General features: G+C 48.0%; 1 protein-coding gene across 9 annotated transcripts in view; it reads right to left on the bottom strand.

Moving 5' to 3' along the window:
• Positions 1-242: 242 nt before the first annotated feature.
• Ilf3 (interleukin enhancer binding factor 3) overlaps positions 243-22,521 on the bottom strand; it is a 37,558-nt gene continuing 15,279 nt past the window's right edge. For 2 of the 9 annotated variants that reach the window (XM_029481634.1, XM_021171360.2), the window contains 20 exons: positions 17,878-17,975; positions 17,525-17,563; positions 16,922-17,166; positions 16,273-16,450; positions 13,362-13,509; positions 12,017-12,108; positions 11,530-11,625; positions 10,704-10,815; positions 10,177-10,274; positions 9,514-9,625; positions 9,318-9,428; positions 7,970-8,169; positions 7,502-7,669; positions 6,386-6,511; positions 6,045-6,221; positions 5,796-5,952; positions 5,635-5,688; positions 2,152-2,514; positions 1,464-1,595; positions 247-922 (listed from right to left, as the gene is read on the bottom strand). In XM_029481634.1, the coding sequence (XP_029337494.1) occupies positions 786-922; positions 1,464-1,595; positions 2,152-2,514; positions 5,635-5,688; positions 5,796-5,952; positions 6,045-6,221; positions 6,386-6,511; positions 7,502-7,669; positions 7,970-8,169; positions 9,318-9,428; positions 9,514-9,625; positions 10,177-10,274; positions 10,704-10,815; positions 11,530-11,625; positions 12,017-12,108; positions 13,362-13,509; positions 16,273-16,450; positions 16,922-17,166; positions 17,525-17,563; positions 17,878-17,880 (2,748 nt within the window). In that variant the 5' untranslated portion in view covers positions 17,881-17,975 and the 3' untranslated portion in view covers positions 247-785. Of the gene's footprint in view, positions 923-1,463; positions 1,596-2,151; positions 2,515-3,775; positions 5,195-5,634; positions 5,689-5,795; positions 5,953-6,044; positions 6,222-6,385; positions 6,512-7,501; positions 7,670-7,969; positions 8,170-9,317; positions 9,429-9,513; positions 9,626-10,176; positions 10,275-10,703; positions 10,816-11,529; positions 11,626-12,016; positions 12,109-13,361; positions 13,510-16,272; positions 16,451-16,921; positions 17,167-17,524; positions 17,564-17,877; positions 17,976-22,521 lie in introns of those variants that run through there. The other 7 variants (XM_021171357.1, XM_029481635.1, XM_029481636.1 and 4 more) reach the window with 7 other exon arrangements.

Raw genomic sequence — 22,521 nt, 5'->3', positions numbered from 1 at the left:
TGATGATGTCTCCCCTGTTCCCAACATCCCAGCACTTGGGAGGCTGAGGTAGGAGGAGTTGTGCAAGTTTGAGACTGCTGGGGTCCTGTAGAGTGAATGAAGACTTGGAGAACCAACACCATCCAAACGGAGAAGACATTGGAAGGCCTGCAGATGGACTCTCGCTAGTAAACATGTCTTCTCTGACCTGCTCCCCTCTTCCATGGCTGGGGGTCAGATACCCAGGCCTGAGACAGGCGTTGTTTTGTTTTTCTTTTATTTATCTACATTCAGCGGAATTCAAATGTACTGTCTGAATGATCCAGACATACCAAAAAAAAAAAAAAAAAAAAAAAAAATCCACTGTTTTTTAAAAAAAAATTTTCACTTATAAAACTGAAACACTAAGCATTAAAATAATGAAAGCTCATTAACTCACTTCACAAAAAGCATTAACAGATGACGCATCCCTCCTGCAACTATTTAAAGACACCCGATGGAACTCACACCAGGCATAAACAGACAGAGGGATACGGAACGGCAAGACCTCGGAACACTACTCAGACAAGGTTTACGTAATGGTAACTAACAAACCACTGAAGACACGGAGTCCAAAACACAGCTAAATAGGGGTCACGGCACGGGTCCCAGGGACCACCACACCTCACAGCGTGGCAACGTCAGCAACGTGGACGGGTGGGCACTGGCCCAGTGAACATGGCAACTGGTGATGTGCAGACTCAATCTCCCGAGACAAGTTGGAGGCAGAGGTGCAGAAGGTTGAGAGGGGCAGGCAGCCTGGGCCTTTATCTGTACTGGTAGTTCATGCTGTGCTCTGTGTTCCGACTGTAGCCACCCTGTGAGGACTGGTAGGAGCTGGCAGGGCCACTGTAGCTCTGGCTGGACCCAGGGGAGCTGTAGTTTGACTGTGATGAGTAGCCTCCTGCAAGATGAAAGTGGCTTAGAGGACAGAATTGTACACTGAGGTGGCAGCTCCTGCTTTGTCATATAGGCCTATCACTCACTGCTACCCTGAGAAGTGGGACAAGCCTCTAGTGGATGATGTCAAGTGTTGACTTTCTGGCCAGAGAAAGGAGCCCTACAGCTCAGTTCAATCCCCTCTGACACAAGTGCCTCTTTAATTTGGTGCTACCATGTAAGAACCTGAGCTAGTGTGGCAGTACACAGCTTTATGAGTGAGTGTCTCAGCACTCAGGAGGCAGAGGCAGGCACATCTCTGTGAGTTTGAGGTCAGCTTGGTCTACGGAGCCACACACAAAAAAAATGGGTGGGAGGGCAGAGTTGGGCAATTTGAGGTCTCTAGCTTCTAAAGACTGAACAGTACGGTGTGGGCCAGCACCCAGGTTCCCCAACCCCCAAGCACAGTCACTAGCAGTTGCCAGTATAGCCTCAGGCCCAGTGCATTCCTGTCAAGTCCTGTGCCCTCAAAAGCGCTCAACCCTCCCCACCCCATGTGGGCCCACCTTGTTTGCCTTGGTATGAAGAGCTGCCTCCGGAGCCTGCGCCATAGCCTCCATGTGAGCCTGTGTTGTAGGACGATGACCCGCTGGAGCCATAGCTGTTGCCTCCACTCCGGCCTCCACTCCCACTGTAGTCTGAGGAAGGAATCAGTGTGATTAGAGCCTGAACCAAGGATAACTGAGGTAGGCAAGGGCCTTAGTGGCAAGCCTGTCAGTCACCCTGCCCTGGTCAGGCTTGTAACCCACTCTCAAGTTCATCTGTCTCACTGTCCCACCTCCCTCTGCTTCACCTTCCCCACCATCCACACCACTTACTTAGTCCCCAGTCCTTCTAATTGCTGTTCTCCTGTCATGAGGACAAGCTCACAGCTACTCAACCCTACTGGGCAACAGTGCACATAAGGTTCTGAGACCCGCGCATGAGGATGGATCCCTGAGGAGCTGGGCAGAACCTTGGCAAGTCCCAGGATATCGACAGCCTCAAAATGTCTAACCTGGTTAACTAGCCATAGCCTGGGGACAGAGGCCTCAGCCAGAGGTGGAGACAGGGAAGAAACTTATAGCCCAAGGTGATGCTTTCAAGTTTCTCCCTACCTCCCCACCCTCTCAGAGTCAAGACCTCACAGTTCCTGGCTAGAGCTGGGCTTCTTGCCATCCCCAACCAGGAAGTGGACACTGGAGGTCAACTCACTGAATTTGCTGTCGTAGCTGTAGTCAGAGCCCCCACCACCACCAGGGGAGTTGTAAGAGTTGGAGTAGGAGTAGCTGCCCTGCCCATGGCCATAGCCTTTCTGCTTGCCCTGTGGCGTGCCGTAGCTGCTGTACTGGCTCTGGTTGTAAGGCTGCTGCTGGCCCTGGTGGGACTGGTAGCCCGAGCTGTAGGAGGCTTTCTGCTGGCCCCCATGCAGCGGCTTCTTCCCAGCATGCTTCGGGGGTACTGGTGAGTTGTAGCTGTCTCCTTGGTAGTAGGAGCTGTAGCTGGATGAGCCACCACCTCCCCCGCTGCCTCCACCACCGGCATTCCCAGAATGCCCTCCATTGCTGTAGAACTGACCTAGACAGGGAAGCAGCAGATTAGATGGATGGTCCCAGGGTGAGGGCTGGGAGGGGAGGAAGAAGCAGTCATGGGCCCTGAAGGCTGGCCCGCAGCCGACTGCTCAGAGCAGCGAGAAAAAGATTGGAGCACAAGGCTCTGCTGGTTGAGGCAGCCTGGCTTAAGCCAGCCCAGCCTTCAGCTCCACTCACCCTCAGCTGATGACAAGGGGTCTTTGCCAAGCAGCAGCACGACAGCAGCTTTGCAGATGTCAACATTACAATGAGATGGGCTCCGAGCGTGGATGACATTCAGGACTAGCTGACGGCTACCCAGATGTCCCCAACGGTGACAGGAAAAGCAAAGCACCCAGAAGCAGTGAGCCACCCCCTTCCCCCTCCGTGCAGGAAATGAACTTAACAGGCATAAGCCTTGGAGACCCCAGGAGGAGCTGCTCTGCCATAACCACCATGCTTCTTCAAAGACCAAGTGCTCTTAAGACAGTGATTTGGGACTCAGACACTTGCCAAGCTTCCTTCCTCCCTTCCTGTGAAAGACACAGGACTGCGGGCACAAAATGTATCCCCAGGCTCATGAGAAGGCAAGCACAGGCTATGTCTGATGGGTCTCAGTGGCATGACTGATGAGCTAGCACTGTGGCCGGCCAATACAGTCTCTGGCCCTCACTTCTAATCACTGGGTTTGTCACATGCTCCCTATTGGAGACTTTGGGGGAATGACATGGGCTGGGCTAGGCCATGGCATCACTTCAGCCCCACTGAAGAAGGGAGTTCCCATCTCCAGGTAGGCTCAAGGGAAGCCAGTGCTCAACGGGGGCCTTGAAGTTCCTATAAGCCTGGATTCCCAGAGTAGGTGCCTTAGCATGCAGACCTTTAAGCCCAGTGAAACCCATCAAGCCCTAGACAGGTAGAAGGTTAAAGGGATACTCCCACAAAGCCTGTCCTTCCTTCCTTCCCAGGTTGAAAACTAAGGGCACCACCCCTTCCCTTTGCCCCCTTGTGGATGCACACCTCACACCCATGCTGATGCTCCCCCCAGCTACCAGCACAAGCACCAGGAGAGGCAATACCCCTGTGCAAGCCCTCCTCTAGACAGGTCTCTCCCACCCCCATCACAAAGCCACAACACTGCAGGAGGAAGTGTTCCACAATGCAAGAAAGCAAACACATGGAGACTCAGTGAGGATACTGGGAAGCCAAGGGCTCCATCACTACCCACTTCCCAACCCCACCCCAGTACCTCCTCCAAGCCCTGCCCTAGCTTCCCCAGGGTCCTTTGCTGAGCAACTGAGCTGCCTGCCTGAAGCCAGGCATGAATGAAGACTCGAGTACGGAGGGCTCATTACTTTAACATGTATTCATTTAAAAAATAATAGTAATAAGGAAGGGTAGGTCTTCAACGTCATTCAGAACTATTTCCTGGTATAAAAAGACATTATTTGCCAACAATAACTTTCTAAAAAATAAAAATAAAATAAAATACATCATGCAAAATCTTAGAAAGTTTCACTGACTTTTCGAACCTTGGGAAACAAATCACACAGTAACCATTTTGACCACTTTTTGCCTGAATAAACGTCAAATCTTGCAAGTCAAGGCAGGGGCAGTTCTGCAACAAAGACTGCAGAGTGGGGGCCTAGCCACAGTATCACAAGACTCCCCACCAAAAGGAAGGGACTCTATACATTACACACTGGGACAAATTTCTAGGCACACAGATTCAGTGTCTGTGTGCCAGGCAGTGTAGATCATGGTGGGGGTAGGGGGAGCTGGGAAAAACCTCTGGTGATGGTGTCAGACTCTTCCAGCTCATTTTTAAAGCCCCATTGTGAAAAAGAAAACATAGCCAGACCCAATCCAGGAGTCTGTCACTGACGCTGCCATCAGGACTTGCAAAATTTTACCGTTATTCCCTCCTCTCAAGCCTGTCTCATTTCTCACACAAGTAACGGAAGCGCAGTTTTGATGCCTTTGCAAATTCACTTTCTTAACTAAAGCAGCCACAGAACCTCCTCGCCCCAAGGACCCACCAGAGCATTTACAAAAGGTGGGAGGCCCTGCTCTATGCAGTCCACAGTCCTGGCCGTCCCGGAGGTTTACATGCTCAGTAAAAAGGCAAGGAAAGAGTCAGCTATTGTGGATTCACATGTGCTGAAACAGTTTCATCACTGCCAAAGGCATCAACCAGATGTGGAAACTTGTGAAAATGTTAAAAATGCATACAAAACCTGCTGTAAATTAAGACAAAGGTAGATTAAACGTGCCAGTATCTGTCTCTTTAAATAAAAGAATGCTTTCCATAAAAAGCAAAGGTGGGCTTTTGCCTTGATGCTGAACAACGCTGGCTCTAGAATTCTGTGCAAGGCTGCACACACACACACACAAAAAAATCTCTGAGAAAGGGTTTTTCCACTTAGTGTGAACTTCGAAATGACCAAGCTCAAAGGCAAATTCATGATAGAAACTGCCATTGTCTTAAGTCTGCAGGCTAACAGTTTCAGACAGGCTGCGGTGGAAAGCCACGGTTGAGAACCCCAGTGAAGCACAGGGACACAGCACGGACACTTTGGGTTTTGGAGTTGGAGGAAATTGGAGTAAAAAGTTGATTTTGTGTCAATACTTTTAGACGCTCTAGGAAGCCCCAAAATCATGATAGCCGTAGCAGTCTGTGAAAAAGTCACCTACAAAAGGGGGAGACAGAGCAGAGAGAAGAAATTAGAATTCTTTTGAAAAAGGGCACAGAGCGCCACATTTGAAATTCAGGTTTTAGATTTCTCTGCTCGTGTGACCCCCCAATGAAGGCTCCTTCTCAAGACAAGAGCGGTGCATGGGCAGGAAGGCGCATTCTCAAAGACTGGTGCTTAAAGCAGAGAAATTTAAAATGCCGACTTCAAAGGAACTTAAGTGGTACTCAAAGGCTGTCTTAGCATTAAAACTGTCAAGGACACACTTTAGGGACGGGGAGGTGGGGGTCTTGAGGGCCAGCTAACCTATTCACCGCAAAAAGGTACGGCTGGTGGCCTTGAGCCTCAGAGATGCTGAGGCCAGCACCCTACCCTAACGAGACCCAGACTATGCTGCCGCAGCTTCCCAAGTGCAGACACAGAAAGTGCACACTTACTGTAGCCTGCTGTGGCCGAATTGCTGCTGTACCCATAGCTTCCATATCCAGCACCTGCAGAAGAACAGACAGGTTACAGGGTTACATGCACTCACCCTGCGCCTCCCAAGGAAAGGTACACAATCATTCCTGGAGTAGGTGACATGAAAAAGGTCCCTCACCAGCATTCATGTAGCCTCCTCCATGGTTGGCGCCACCAAATCCTCGCCCCCGTCCTCGCCCTCGGATGTTACCTCCTCGGCCCCGACCTCGGATGTTGGGAGGTGGGGGCACCTCATTATGCATGGGCCCTCCCATGCCAAAGCCAGGGTTGTGTGGCTGAAAGAGAACGCAGAGGAATGGGGTTTGCCCCACCTTCAGATCATCCACATTTCCACCCATGGTCAGAGGCGTCAAAGGTAAATCCTCACCTTGGCAGCAAATTTGGGTCCACCTCGGACAGGTACTGGGGTCCTTTTCTTTTTGTTGGCTTCAAGAGCAAGAGGGGCATCAGGGAAAAGCTTTTCTAATGCGGCAAGTGCAGCATAAGCCTTTGCCACCTTTTTGTTTGAACCAGCACCTTGAAACTTCTGTCCGTCCACCTCAACCTGTAGAAACACACAGTGTGTGTGGGCTGAACTAACCCAGCACCTCCTCCAGGGTGAGAGCCTATCTCAAAGCCTTTCTGGAGAGGACCAGGGCTCCCCCCAGAGCACTTACTTCTTTCCCAGGAAGCTCAGAGTTGCCTCTAGCCAGCCACCTGCTTACTCACCTCCATAACAAACCGTTTGTCGTGGCTGCCCCCTGTCTCAGAAATAAGCTCATATTTGAGGCCACGTCTCTTCTCATTAAGCTCCATAACAGGGTTCTTGCCATGCTTAGTCAAAATCGGCCCCTGCTATTTGACACCCTCAGGGAAAGCACAAACAAACAAACAAACAAACAAAACCCACTAAATTAGATTTGGGCACTCCACCACCCAGAAGGGAAACAGTCACTGGCTAAGCCCTCTCATTTGAACCCCTAACTGGATCTGGATCCCCTATTCTATGCCAGCTGATAGGTCTCAGTGAAACACTAGCTCCACCCATGTCGTTCTGGCTCCCTGGAAACAGGGTTCTGGGCTGAATGACTCCCATAGCTTCCTGTGCAGGTGACTTGCATAAGATCTGGCAGATTAAGTCCAACCTTTTGATATTGCAAAACATTAATTACTATATACCAAGGTTTCACACAGGGACAAGCAAGATAGCTCAATGGGAAAGATGCTTGTGCCACAAAGCCTGATGCTCCAAGTCAGTCTCTGAACTCACACAGTAGAAAACAGACTTCTACAAGCTATGACCACTCAGCATATGCTATATGGATGCTCAGGTCCTCATATGTGTACACACACAATAATGGATCTAAGAGAAAGATTATAATAATAAAATGATATTGCCATGGAGCTTATGTTAAAGAGGGAAGAAAAGGTCCAGGGACTAAACTAACTCAAGAGTTTTAAAGCGCTGGCCGTTCTCCAGGGGACCCACATTCAGTTCCCAGCACCTACATGGTGGCTCATAACCTTTTTAAAATTCAGTTCTAAAGGATGAGGGCACTGCACACATGTGCTGTACAGATACACACACATAAAAGAAAAATTAAGAGGGGGGGGTGTTAAGCCTGAGAACCTGGTATCCATCCTAGTTACAAAAAACTAAAAACTGCAAAATAATCTCAGACTGTGTGAAGAGATTTCGGGATTTCACACTGGGCCACAGGATGGACGAGCCTGACTCTGTTTTGCATTTAAGGACTAGTGACCCCCTGCTCTGTCCTGGCAATAGGTTATTTCTAGCACCCATCATGCATGCAGCGCCATCTCTAGCACCCACCAGAGGCTCACCTCAGTAGTGGCATCTGAAGGGAAGACAGAACTGGGGTTGGAGACAGCTTCCACAACAGGGGGTGGGGCCACTACTGCTGGCTTCCCATCTGACTCCTCAGCGGAGTCTTCCCCCTTGCTGGAGTCTCTGCCTTCAGCGCCTGTTGGCAAGCCCATGTCCTGTAACACCTGTGGAGCAGACAGACCCGGGGCTCAGGCAAGGAAGGCTTGCAAGGATCCACCTACACAGGTCCTTCCCAAACTCCACAGAGCTTCCTAGGAAAGCTTGCAGCACAATCCCAACTACCTTTTCTCTTTCAGTTCCTCGAGTTATTTTTGACCATATGATAGATGTAACTTGTCAAATGATACAAAAACCTAACTACTTATATTCTTATACCCTTTCTGAGATGCATGCTATAAGCCTGAAAAACTTGAGGCCAAAGTGGGAAGTGCACTTTCTGTTAGGAAAGGAGTACTCACACTTACCTTCACAGCTACATGAAGCTTGGCGGTCTTTTTAGATGGCCCCGACGCCTCGAAGTTACTGCCGTCTACCTCCACAGACATGGTGAAGATGGGAGCATGAACAGGACCTGTCTGGGAGATCAGCTTGTACTGCAGCCCTGGCTTCAGCTGGTTTAACCTCATCAGAGCATTCATAGCTTGGGGAGGATCAGCCTTCTCCTCTAAGAAGAGAACAAGGCAAGATGGGATCAAACTTCCCAAGCCCAGAAAAGGCAAAGCCGAGAGACTGCTAGAACCCGCTGTGGCAGGTGTGACTCAAAGGAGCATCTCTCTGTCTGGGCCTGTCACTGGTTCTGGGGGAAGTCTCTCGCTCTGTATCTCAGCTTAGACTTGAAGTCCTGGCAGTTCTTTTCACCTGAGCGTCATGGGTGCCGAGATTAGAGACAGTGGGTCACCAGACAAGACATTAAGTGTTTACAGTACATCAGCATCGAGGGCAGCCTGGTCTCCACAGCCAGGACAAGGGTAAGGATAGCTACATTAACAGACACCATGTTTCCAAAAAAACGCCATTCAGCTGAGAGGCCAAAGAGCCTACTGTTGTGAATGAAGGCCTTAGAGTTCAGATCCTGAGAACTCACAAAAAGGCAGACAAGACAGCCTGTCTGTCATCTCTGCACTCCTGTGGCTAGACAGGAGATGAAAATCCAACAATTCCCAGGAAGTACATGGGACAGCTGATCTGACCTAATCAGCAGTGAACAATAAAGACACCTTGTCTAAAACAAGGTGGAAGGCAGACACCCAAGTGTGTACTCTAACCTCCACAAGAACACCATGACACATGCACATTCACACCCATACAAAACACTTTTAAATAAATGGAGATTAAAAAAAAAATTTTTTTTTTTTTTTTGGTTTTTGAGACAGGGTTTCTCTGTGTAGCCCTGGCTGTCCTGGAACTCACTCTGTAGACCAGGCTGGCCTCGAACTCAGAAATTCACCTGCCTCTGTGGGGATTAAAGACGTGTGCCACCACCCCCGACAAAAAAAAAAAAAAAAGCTGGCCAGTGGTGGTAATGTCTTTCATCCCAGCCCTCAGGAGGCAGAGGCAGGCCAGACCTCTGAGTTCAAGAGCTACAGAGAAATCCCACCTCAAACAAAACAAAACAAAACAAAACAAACAAACAAAAAACCCACAATGAATGAATGAATAAAGTAATAAAGGCTTTGAATATGTTTTTTTTTAAAGCAAAGCAAAAACTAAAAGCACACTCCTAACAACTTCCAGGTACACAGTCACTGGGGCAGGCAGGCAGGCAGGAAGGAAGGAAGGACGGCATCCACAAACCAGGGCACACACGCGTACCTTTCTTCTGGATCTTCTTTTTCTTTTTGCTGGGAGACTTCTCCTCCCCATCCTCTTCCATAGGGCGTTTCATGGGTGTGATAGCATAGGTGGTGCTGGGGGGAATTTGAACTGAAAAGGAGACCAATTGAAAGCAGCTGAGACGTGCAAACGGCACTCTAGAGAGAACCTGTCATCAATGTCTGTGTGTCCTTACCAGTGTAGTCCACCGGGTTCTCGTTCTTTGGTTTCTTGGGCATTTTGGAAGGCAGGGGATCCATTCCCAGTACTTTATGGAGTTGACCAAAGGCAGCAAGCCGCAGAGCGTGCTATAGAAGGGAAGAAAGTCTGACTCCGCTGCCTCATGCTATAGTGACTGTGTGTGTGCTTACTAATGCCTTCTGAGATGGGGCAGGAGCTGGAGGGCTACTAACAGTCTCCCCTAGGTCATCAAGGGGTCCCCTGACAGCCAGGGCAGGGCCTGACAGCTCGGGCCCAGCCTTGCTGTGGGGGAGGGCCAGCCTGTGACCACCCCCCTCAAGATGAGTACAGGAAACCCCAACCTGGGGCTGGTTGCCACATGGAGTCAGGTGTTAGACCCACAGGGGAAGAGCCCCACTGCAAAGCTGTTGCCCACTGCCCTTGCTGTGCCAACATGGCATACAAGCAGGGTGGAAGGCAGACAACAATCACATATGGCGCCAGAACAAAGAAATAGCCCAGATTGGAGCACCCTGTATCAGAGACACCATGCCTTTGCCTTGGTCCCCAACCTGAGCCTATGATCCAGGGGCTGCCCTTCAAATGCCCAGTAATGGAACTGGGAGCCAGTGAGTGCAGACTGGGTAAGGGCTCATGTTGGCAATGGCGACGACTATACCTGCGCACTCTGTGTGATATCTTCCCGTTGCTGTCTGTCTAGATGCCCAATAGCATCAGTGGCTTCTTTTTCACAAGGGTCATAAATGCCAGAACCATCTGAAGGCAGGAAACAAGGAAGATATGCAGAGGATTATCTCTTGTCGTCTCATAAGAGTTGTTGGCTGAGGGAACCAGGTGTGTTACCCCCCCGCGCCCCATCCACACCCAGCTCTGGAAAACACACCGAGCTCAGTGACCCACTCGGCATCCAGCCCTTGACAGAAATAAATCATGTGTGTCTCAGAGCAAGAAAAGTCACGTGGGAGTGGGTCACCTCGGGCCCCGGGTCCGCCCTCTGATTCATGGCTGCGGACCCGGTACAGGGCTGGATATGATGGTGCAAGAGGGTAGTCACGTGCTTTGGCCCTAGCAGGGGGACATGGAGCTGTTGTAGCCCTAACCCAGTCAGTGGACCAGTGAGGCAGTGGCTGTAAGGCCTTCATCCCTGTCCTTTTCCCTGTCCCTTGAAAATCACAAGGCCCCAACCTGGCATTACGATGCCGGATGCCAGGCACTCCAGCACTCTCCGCAGGGCTTCACCAGCACCCATTGGCCTATTGGCAGTGCCGATGGACTTCTCACACAGCAGCTCCAGAGGCTAAAAAGCAAGAAGTATAATGAGCTTCCAGCTGCAGAAAATGACATCCCAGGAAGCCTATTACCATGTGAGAGAGGCTAAGGGGTCGGTCCCAAGAATCAAAGCTAGCCAGTGAGGTGAAAGTCCAGTATCAGACATCTAGCAGGGGTTGGCAGACTTTCACAGGCACGGAACAACACTGAGAACCTAAATGGGTAATTATGCTTAAAATGTAACCACTAGAAAGGATGTGTTTAATGGCAGGCTGTTAAGAAACAGGCAGCAGCCGGGCGGTGGTGGCGCACGCCTTTAATCCCAGCACTTGGGAGGCAGAGGCAGGCGGATTTCTGAGTTCGAGGCCAGCCTGGTCTACAAAGTGAGTTCCAGGACAGCCAGGGCTATACAGAGAAACCCTGTCTCGAAAAACCAAAAAAAAAAAAAAAACAGGCAGCAGTCAGAATAGGCCTCAGACCCTAGTTGGCACAAGGTTCAAGGATACTTGTACACCTATCCTAAGATTAGTAACAGCACTGCTTGGCCAGCTCCCACCTCCTCTCCGAACTATGTCCCCCACAGAAGGCCCTAGTCTTCCTTCTACCCCAACCCAAGGTATAACTGATCACAACAGCAGCCACCCAAGCCAATAGCCAGCCATGAAGCTATGTGAAGGCTACACTCTCAAGGGGCCTGCCTGGACAAACACTAGCCCCACCTCTAGTCACAAGTGTATCTTACCCATCCTCTGAGGGGACCCCAGGTGGGCACTCGGGTACACAAGTCCCTTAGGACACGGATGACAATGACACATGACTTCAGTCCATTGGCTCTGGCCTAGAGGAAGAAAGTGCAGACTCTTCATACTCAGGGCACCATGGAAGACACCAGGCAAACATCAACAACTTGAGTCTCATGGTGCTGCTTTGCCAAGGGTACACGACTGCAGGGGTACAAAGCCACCAAGTATGTGGCCAGCATCTCAAGCATTGTATATGTGGAAGCCTGTTACCCTTACTGCAAAGCAGCCCCTGCTCAGCATGAGCCTCCTCAGGGCTGACAAGTCAAATTGATTGAGGCGCGCTCCTTTAGCAGCTGCACGCCGCAGGTGCTAACAAGATCGGCACGGCTACAGTCAATGTTATGGACATTTTATGGTCAAAGTTAGCCATGTTGCAAAACTTAGGCATTCTCTACCAAAAGACAAAGAGAAGAACAAAATGCAAACCTGGAACCACTTGGCGTGTCGGAGGGACGCCAAGGCAGCAAGGCATTTCTGCCTGTCCAGAACGTCCGGGGGATCGTTGACTGATAGCGTTTCTATTCATGGATGGAATAAGAAGACAAGGCACAGTTTGACCAAGGGGTTCTGTCAGGTACAAAGGGGATGTGGCAGCTTCCTAAAGGGCAGCTGAGTCTCCCACAATCTCAATTTGTGTCCACCCTGGACAAGGGAAGGAGAGGCTAAAGTGCCATCAGCTCTGCTCTGAGAGGAAGTCAGAAAAATTGGGAGGCCCTCTCCCAAATTTTAAACCACAGAAACAAAAAAACAAAATCAAAAAAGAAAAGTTACTCTAAAAGGAACAATCGGTAGGGAAGGGAAAAGATAGGCTAACCCTATCTTCTAGTAGACATCCCCACGAATTAGCTAGGCTGGAATTTACAATAGGAAAAACAAAAACAAAACAAAAACAAAAAAAGAGGTGGGGGAGTGGAAATGAACTCCCTCTCTGCTTCTCACAAACAGGCATCCACCTGTAGCGCAGGGGACCACCTCCGCCCACCAGGCGGGACTGCCCTAGCCCCAGGCCTTGACAGAGAGAGTCCTGTTGGTCAAAGGTCCAGCGTCCCCGAGTGGATAAGCTAAGAGGGCTTTGCTCACTGGCATCAGATACGTGTGCCAAAGGGAAATCAACAAGTCAACCTCCACTGCGGTACAACTAGGCTGTCGTTTGGCTCTGCCAGCTATCAAGGATTTGGATAAGGCTGGACAGCAGGCCCAGGAGGGCCCCAGGGAGATCAGTGAATTGTGGACTATGCATTTTAGCTTAGAATCTGAAGTGCAAAGTCTGGGCTGGAAGACAGCACAATAGTCTAAAACCTTATCCAAAACTCTGCTGCTGCTCCTGGCCTCTCTAAAGCTCATAGAGTGCCACAGGCAGAGGCCAAACAAAACACCCAGACTGTGCCGCAGGGCCAGCTGACCACTACTCCTACGTGCCGTTCTTACAGAAGCCATCTGGTTGCTGCTAACCACTGCAACACTGTAAGATTCCCAGGGACACACTTTTTTCCAAGAGGGAAACAAGTTTAACAAGGAGATTCCAGACCATTCGAGGAGTAAGAGAAGCAAAATGGTGCACTCCCTATGCAAAGTGCTACTCACTTTTAGTGCCACTGTTGGGTCAAACTCCCAAGAATACAAGGCCGAGGGGAGACATGAATTTAGAGTAAAGGCAGTCAGAGCTACACTGACACCCTCTAATCAGAGCACTCCAAAACTGAATAGCACATTTGAGCAAGAGGGAACACCAAGTCTGCAATGTTCTGCTGGCCTCTCTCGGCCTCCCTACCTCCAGCTAATACTTTCTCCATTTCTTCTCTGACAACAGGGGAGGTCAGATGGATGGTCAAGGACAAGGGGGGCTCTTTTGTGTTTTTTATCACAATCGCAGCATCATCCACAGACTGGAGTATTTCATACTTGTCTTCTGTTACAGTCTGGAGGAGGAAAAAAGGTAGCTTTCATAAACACTTTCTCTGCAAGGCAATCAACAATCCTGACAAACTGTTGCGTCTCATGCTATGAATGTTAGGAGAGCCGCTATTTGGTCTGTCAGGAGCTGCCCTTGGCTGGCCAGGTCTTTGGGCCTGTAACCCTGTAACCAAAGAAGCTATTTCCCACTAAGAGTATTAAGTGTAGAGGACCAGCACTTAAGAGACCTGAGGCAGGACAATGAGGTTAAAGCTAATAAGAGCCACTGAACAAGACTATCTCAAGGGCATAGAGTTAAAGGAGCCATTGCAGTGGCAGCCAGTCCAGTTACTTGGGAGACTGAAGCCAAAGAATCACTTGAACCCAAGAGGTTAGAGCCAGCCAGGGCAACAGAATGACACCAACAACAATGAATCTTAATTTAAAAACAAACAAGGATGAGATTCAAACCTGAGCATCGGGGTACATGCCTAAAATCCCAGCACTCTGAAGACAGAGCCAAGAGGACACTGCAAGTTCTCAAACTTGCAACCTAGTCTACACAGGAAGACCCAGGCAAGCCAGGGAGGTACATGTCTATAATCCCAACACTCAGGATGCTGAGGCAAGAAGACAGAGTACAAGGCCAGTCTAAGATAACAAAGGGTGAATATATTTAAAACAAAACAACAAAAAGTTTTACTTTTCATTTCCTGAGGCAGGGTCTTCTTACCATACGGATGTCCCCACCTCAACTTCAGAGCTACCTCAAGGCTTAAGACTCTAATTTCTAGCATGCACCTAACATGCCAACACTTCAAGGCTGGGAAGCCAAGGGCCCATAACATAGGGGGATCCTCAGCCTGAACAAGTTCCATGCTGGGAGAAGCAATTAGCAGACAACTGTTGAAGAGAAAGAAGCCCACTACCCCAGCCTCTAGCCAATGATAAAGGTGGGGCATGTGCCTCCTGCAGAGCAGGTCTGCAGGGTGCTCAACAGTCCAAGCTGAACGGCTTTAATATGATAGCTAGTTCATGCTAACTGGAAATTAGGTTTCTTTTATCATTTTCGTTAAAAGAAGTAAAGCGCATATACTGTGGAGAAGACATGTGCCCTGAAAACTGACAGGCAGATTTCTCAATCTGCATGGTTCACCTTCTGGACCAAGTAATTTCTTGCTGAGGAAGCTGTCCTGTATCATAGGGAGAGTTTAAAGCATCCCTGGCAACCAGTAACTGGGAGAAGGCATGTTCATTTTTCCTATCTCCAGATGTCCAAAAGTAGTCCTTAGAGAGTGTGAGGATGTGAGCTGTCAAGATTCACAGCCACAGGAGCATGGACTTTTGTGTGTGCACTAGGGATAAAATTGGATGAACTCACCAAGGACACTATATGCACATTGTGAGGCAGCCATTACTAACCCTAATGAACAGCTCTTCACAAAGCTCTTTAACAATCTTTAAAAAGATGTGATAAAACCCGGCATGGTGGCACATGCCTTTAATCCCAGCACTCGGGAGGCAGAGGCAGGTGGATTTCTGAGTTCGAGGCTAGCCTGGTCTACAAAGTGAGTTCCAGGACAGCCAGGGCTNGAGGCTAGCCTGGTCTACAAAGTGAGTTCCAGGACAGCCAGGGCTACACAGAGAAACCCTGTCTCTAAAAACCAAAAAAAAAAAAAAAAAAAAAAGTAATAATAACTGAAATCACAACTATGAGAAACCTTCAGCAGTTCTCTGGTTTCTAACATTCTACAATTACCCCTCCAGATCTCAACTCACACTCCTGTCCTGAGCATGTACACAACACATTATGGAAATGTTTATTGGCATACAGAGATACTTTTCTTTGCAAAGTAGCAAGATTTAAAACCAATTTTGAATTTCTGCTTGCTGTCTTTTAGTTAACTCCATGAAGACTTTCCTACAAATGCAGACTATGGCAGTGAAGCAGCTTTGTCATCTCTGACTGCCCTGGGATCAGCTTCTACACTCCTGAATGTTACATCATCCCCATCACTCAGACAAGTGTGATGTCAGCCACGGCAACTGGCCAGGGAGACCCCCTCCTATAATCCTAGCTCTCTGGAGGCAAGAGAAAAGAGATGGTAAGGCCAGCCTGGGCTATATGAGATTCTTTCTCAAGTCAGGGAAGGTAAAGTGGACCAAAATGGACAGAGTCTCAAAGAAAGTGGGGGAGAGAGATAAACATATGTTTGACTCTGGGTCTGGCTTAGAAAATGTTAAATAAGTATTAAATACCATTACTTATGCAACATTTTAGTAACAGAAGAAATGACTGAGGTTTTTCTGTTTGTTTTTTGAGTCAGGGTCTTACTCTATAGCCCAGGCTGAACATATAATCTTCCTGACTCAGCCTCTTAAATGCTGGGATTACAGGTATGAGCCACCATGACCACACTCTTATTCCCCCTTCTCTACTCTACCATTGGACTCCCTGCAGCTGTAGCCAGATGGAGTTTTAAGTATGTCCATGTCTGACTTCCCCATCCCATTCAGCCTACATATTTCTAGCCCAATAGCCCAGGCTTCAAAGGTAGGAGTACAAGGCTTTCGATAATTAGCCACTACATACAACAGGTAATTTCCCAGATACTCCATGGTTTCCTGCCTGCTATCAAAGTGAACACAAAGAAAGTGCAAGAGGGAGCCTGCTCCCTGGCACATGGCAGATAGGCTCTCCCTTCTTTTGACCATCTCTTCTCCACAAGATCTAGGACCTCCCACCCCCTGGCATGATGGTGGTGATGGTGGTGCTGACAATGACTCACAGTGAGCTGGATGGCCAGGTTGTCAGCCACCTTGTCCAGAAGGGCGGTTGTGGGCTTCTCCTTACAGAGCAGAACCAGCTCCAGATCCAAGTCCCCCTTGAGCAGAAGACCCTTGGCTACCAGGCCGACCCGCATCACGCCCCTCAGGGTCCTAGTCATGTGTTCCGCCTTCTGTTCCCTGAGAGACAGACAAAAGTCAGGCTCAATGGGAAACCGACCTAGCTAGAACCCAAAGGGGTTGGCACTTCTTAGAAGAGATGCTAGCTTAGCTGTGCCACATGGTGACACAGACCTGTAATCCCAACTCTCAGGAGGCTGAAGCAGAAGGATCTCTGTGATTTTCATGCTACCTTGGGCTACAAAATAAGTTAAAGGCCAGCACAGGCTATCCAGTGAGATCCTGTCAAAAAAAAAAAAAAAAAAAAAAAAAAAAGGCACTTAAATGAGCTAGCTAAGATAGCAGCATGCAGTGTCAGGAATTCAAGGGAAGGCTTGGCTATATAGTGAGATAGTAAGTCTGAGCTACATGAGACCCTGCCTGAAAAGACCTAAGCCCTCCTCAACAAACATATACACATACATACATACATGTGCACGCGCACACACACAAACACAGATGCAACGGACAGAGACAAAGACAGAGACTCACCCAGCCCCTTCTTTGCTCTCATCATCTGGGGGCGTGTCCATATTTTCTGCCTCAGAGAGCTCGCTGTTGCCTTTCTCCTGCTCATCAATCCAGTCAGAGACAGCCTTCAGGGCCCGCTCAGTATGGGACACCATGTTCTGTACAGCCTCCAGCTCCTCTTGTGTTGGGTACACTGAAGAATGCTTTGCCATCACATGGCGATCATCATTCACAAAAATTCTCATGGGACGCTGGAAATGCGAAAACTACGCTAAAAATGATGCAAGGACAGCCAGCAGCCCACCCTCACCTCAGTACCATTCCATCCTTCAGAAGACAGTCTATGGGAACGTGACCCAGGACCTGAGAGGAGACTCTCCAGGCCGCAGCAGGAATGGGGCACTCTACGTATCGCTATACTACAGTAGTCCCCCCTTATCCGCGGGGTACACATTCCAAGACCCCAATGGAAGCCTTAAACCGCGGACATCACCAAAACCAATACGGTCTGGGTTTGACCTCTACACACACAGGTACGGTAGTTTAATCGGTCAATCGGGCACAGGAAAGGCTTAGACAGGACGGAATGCGAATGTTGTCTCCAAGTAGCATCGTCCTACTCACCCTTCTTCTTCTTGTGATGAAGTGATGATGATACAATGCCTACGTGATGAGATGAAGTGAGGTGAATGACGCAGGCATCAGGACGGTGCACAATTTAAAACTTATCAATTTTTTCTTTCTGGAAATTTCCACTTAATATTTTCAGACTGCGGTGGACCGCAGGTAACTGAAACCGCGGGAATTGAGAACACAGCTAAGGGGGGACTACTGTATTCACATCGTGACACGTAATTGTTTTAGAGAATTCAAATATCTAAGATAAAATGCTAACAGCATCAAATGCTCTGGGGACATGCTGTCTCTGTATGTAAGTGAAGGAAAAGTGTTGATGACCAAAGAAAAAAATGTCTTACCATTTTCCCCTCCTTTTTTCTTGTAGTGTCTGGAAATCAGTCTTGGCTTATCTTTTCAAATTGTGACACTTCCTTGGTGTTACCAATACTTCAACTATCTATAAGATCAGAAAACCTTTTTAGTTTTCAATACCCCAGAAATGGATCATCTCAGCAGCTAAATACTTGGTAGTAGGGATAAAGTTGCTAGCTCACAAAGGGTCTGCTCACATCAGGAAACATCTGTCTTCCCAGGTAGACAAGCCAAAGCACCAAAACAACTAACTCCAATTTCCCAATACAAAACCAACAGGCTTTGAGAAGACAGACAGACTGAAGTGTTTCTGTTTCCCTGTGTTCCCTGTTTCATTTCTTCCTATACAGCATGCATGCAATGGGAGCCAGGAATGCAGTGGGGTGGTGGGGTAGTGGCCCACAACATATTGTCAAAGAGTTTTTGGCCCCCAAACTTCAAATCCTTTGGCTTTCACCTCCCAAGTGTTAGGACAACAAACATGTACCACCAAGCCTAGCTTACTCTTTTGCAGTCCTGGAACCAAACAGAACCCACATTCTGGACATATGCTCTATTTGGCAAGTGTGTACTATATGCACACCAGTCTCTGTGGGCGCACATGGAGGACAGAGGTGGTATTGGGTGTCATGCTCTATCATTTCCCACTTTATCCTTTACAATAGAGCCTCTCACCAAACCCAGAGCTAGGTTAGCACCTGGAAAGCCCTAGGGATCCTCCTGTCTCTGTCCTATCACAGCACTAGGATTACATCCTCCATGAGGCCATAGTCTAGCTTGTCCCAAGGATACTGGAACTCTAACTCAGGTTTTTATCCATTCCTGCTGTGGCCTGGAGAGGAAACAAGCTTTCAGATTTATCCATTAGGCCAGCTCCCCAATCCTAGGGTTAGTTTTTCAAGGCAGGATTTTCTATTATAGCTCAGGCTCCGCCTAAAATTTTCTATACAGATAAAAGATGACCTTAAATTCCTGATTCTCCTCTATCTCTATCTTCCAAGTGCTAGATTACAGGCATTTGTCACAGAAATGATAAATTCTAGATTCAAACACCCATACAAGCTAGGCACATGCTCATTCCCCTGGCTGCACTCCAGCACCAAAGTATGCCGGGCTTTATAAATAAACTAGGGCAGGCGGTGAAACGGGTTGCTCAGTAGTAGAGCACGTGCTTATTAACACACTGCAGATACTGGGTATTATCCCCAGCACTAAAACTCAGAATGTAATATAAAGCTGAGCATGGTGGCACACACAAGTGATCCAGGCAGAGGTAAAAGGACAAAAGGAGTCACACAAAGCCTGATGACCTTCCTTCAAACTTTAGGGTCCACACAGTGGAAGGAGAGAAACAACTACTACATTCCTCAAGTTGTCCTCTGACCTCCACATGGGTGACATACTGTGTTCTTCCCCATGCACACAAATAAATGTAATAAAAAAATAAAGATAAACATAAGATTAACAAGCTACCAAAATATGTTGTGGGTAGAAATATTCAGCGAAATACAGGCACTATTCCCAACCCCTGGTGAGGACAGAGGCAGGAGTGCTGTGAGAGGGAGGCCAGACTGGCGCTGCAGAGCAAGTTCCAGGCCAGCCAATGCTGTGAAAGGAAGAAAGGGAGGGAAAGAAAAGGAAAAAGAAATGATGAAAACTGTGGAACTTGGTGGTGTACATCTTTAATCCCAGCACTTAGAAGGCAGAAACATGAGTAATCTCTGAGTCTGAAGGCCAGAATGGTCTACAAAGCAAGTTCCAGGAAAGCCAGGGCTATAGAGAAACAGAGAAAGGAAGGCAGGCAGGCAGGCAAAAGAAAAACGAAACTGTGCTTATTAGGCATGATAGTATTCCCTGCACTCAGAAAACGAAAGTTAAGGCCAGCCTGGGCTATAACCCTATTTTAATAAATAAACAGGGCAGGAGATAGATTAATAGGTAAGAACACTTGCTAAACAGACATGAACACCAGCAGGTGACCCCCCCAACACTCATAACAGAAAGTCTGTAACCGGGGCTGGTGAGATGGCTCAGTGGGTAAGAGCACCCGACTGCTCTTCCGGAGGTCCAGAGTTCAAATCCCAGCAACCACATGGTGGCTCACAACCATCCATAACGAGACCTGGCGCCCTCTTCTGGAGTGTCTGAAGACAGCTACAGTGTACTTACATATAATAAATAAATAAATCTTTAAAAAAAAAAAAGTCTGTGTAACCCCAGCACTGTGTAGGTTAGAGACAGGAGGATGGCTGGCTAAAGCTTTCTGCTCACTCCCTAGCTCCAGCTTCCTTGAAACTGCTTGTGTAAGGACTAAGGTGAGTGATAGAGCAGGATACATACACATGCATACACACCACATACAAAAAAGAAATCAAACACACATAAACCAAGTATCAACCAAAATATCACAATATGTTGGGAAAAGGAAAAAAGGTAGGAGCTCTGACTCTTGAGGACACTGCAGAGAAAATTAGGTCACAAGGAAAAGTGGTGAGTACTCTCAACCTTGGGCAGAGAAGCTTGTTTGCAGTGGGCTTGGGTTAATGCAGACTCATAACCAGTCCAAGTGCTGAAAATAAGAGATTACTAAGTGCATGGCTCTAAATGGGACATTTAGTCACTGGCTCCAAGGTCTAGGAAACAACAGCACAGAAGAGTGGGCAGATAGGATGCTAAGAGGAGTAGGATGTGGTAGGAACACTGAAAGCATGTCTTTCTGACATTACCTGGCCACTGCACTCAGAACCTCACAGTAGCTGGGACTACTGCACAAGAACTATACTGCTTGGGATCTGTCATTTTAGCATAGATGGAGGAGTGGCTTATGAGGCCCCACCCTAGCTGAGGCCCTTTTGGTAGTTGCTGAGGAAAAGGGAGTCATTTTCTTCAATGTTGCAACCATTGCTAAGTTGCCCTTGCACCAGAGTATGGAACAATCCCACCACTACCATACAAACATACTTTTACAAGCAACCTTAATTAAAGGCAATGGGCTATAAAACAGCAACAAAACAAATAAAACAACAACAAAAACCCTGAGGCAAGAAGGGACTTGTTATAAAGGACTCAGTAGGAATGTGACAGGGTGAAGAGGGAGTAAAAATAATCAAAATATATTATGTATATGGACAAACTGTTAAAAAACTAAAAAAAAAAAAAAAAATTTCTGGAAGGAGCTGCCAGCAGAATGGCTCAGGGATAAGGGTGCAAAAACCAACTCCTCCTGCAAGCTGTCATCTGAACCTCCTTAGGTGTTATGGCATGTGTACCCCCCTCTAAGCAATAAAAATTGAATGTACTTAAGAGACAAATGAACATTTAGAAAAGACACCCAAATGTACAACACAAGGCAAAAGCAGTTACATAATTCTGTAAGCAACACGCAAACTACAATCTACCCTATTCTTATGCCCTACCAATAGCCTGACCAGGCTGCAAGTGTCCACCAGTCAACGGCTAAGCCCCTCCACAGCACCAATCTGCTCCATCACACCAGTGAGGCCTTTCAGCAACACTAGTTACAAGACAGAATATAGGTACAACCATCAAAAGGTATAAACTTCAAGGACAAAGTGCCAAGACTGGCCAGAGACTTTCCTAAAGAGCTTCAGAACTGCCTAGCAATCAACACTACCCAGTCAGAGTGTTAAACTAACAGCACAGCATGGTAGTTGCAGAGTGCTGCAGAGGTGGCTCAGGAAAGAGAAAGGCTTCCGAGGCCAAAAGTGGGGCAAGGAGAGAGTGCAGATGTGTAGGATGATAAGAAGTCAGAGACTAAGCCTAGGCTCTAACTGCTCCTAAGCAGGCACACATGGGAAGAGCCACAGTCCAGTGACCTGTCTGCCTTTCAACTTTCTATGGGCTTCCTCCTTATTCCTGCAGCACAGAAAGAAGGGCCCTGCACAACATCTTAAAAGCTAAGCAGGTCAAAGCTCAAGTCCCTCTGACCCTTAATATGGTAACAGCTCCTGCTCCTAACAGTGTTACTGTCACCAGATGATGCAGGTTCTTCCCATGTTAAAAGGAAGAGACTGTTTGAGGCCAGCCTGGTCTACAAAGTGATTTCCAGGACAGCCAGGGCTTTACAGAGAAACCCTGTCTCGAAAAACCAAAAAAAAAAAGGAAGAGACTGGAACTCAAATGGGTGTCAACTATACAAGACTGTGTTGCAAAAGGATGCCCATGCACAGCTCCAACTTCAGTACTTGGAAGATAGAGGCAAGATCAGGATTAAGGACATATTTGAGGCCAGCCTAGCTTAAGGGAAAATTTATCTCAAGAGCCAATACTTGAGAGCTAGAAAGGCAGCTTTGTGGTTAAGGGCTCTCGCTGCTCTTGTAGAGGACTGGAGTTCAACTACCAGCACCCATATTAAATAACTATTAAACAACTATTAAATAACTATTAAATAACTAGTTTACACTACACCTTACAGTAACTCCAGACAGACACTAGTACTCCCATACTTACCCAACACAGGGATGGACATATGTGCGCACACACACGTAAATAAAAAATACTTTTTAAAAATGTACTGCTAACTCTGTCTCCCAAAACCAAAAAAAAAAAAAAAGTACTACTTAGAAGATGTGATAATGGGCGTGGTGGCACTGGGAGGCGGGGGGGGGGGG

This window comes from Mus caroli, chromosome 9 (genome assembly GCF_900094665.2).
Source record: "Mus caroli chromosome 9, CAROLI_EIJ_v1.1, whole genome shotgun sequence".
NCBI classification, from domain to species: Eukaryota; Metazoa; Chordata; class Mammalia; order Rodentia; family Muridae; genus Mus; species Mus caroli.
Note: the sequence above shows the minus strand (reverse complement) of the source record. Positions and strands in the feature narration are given on the sequence as shown.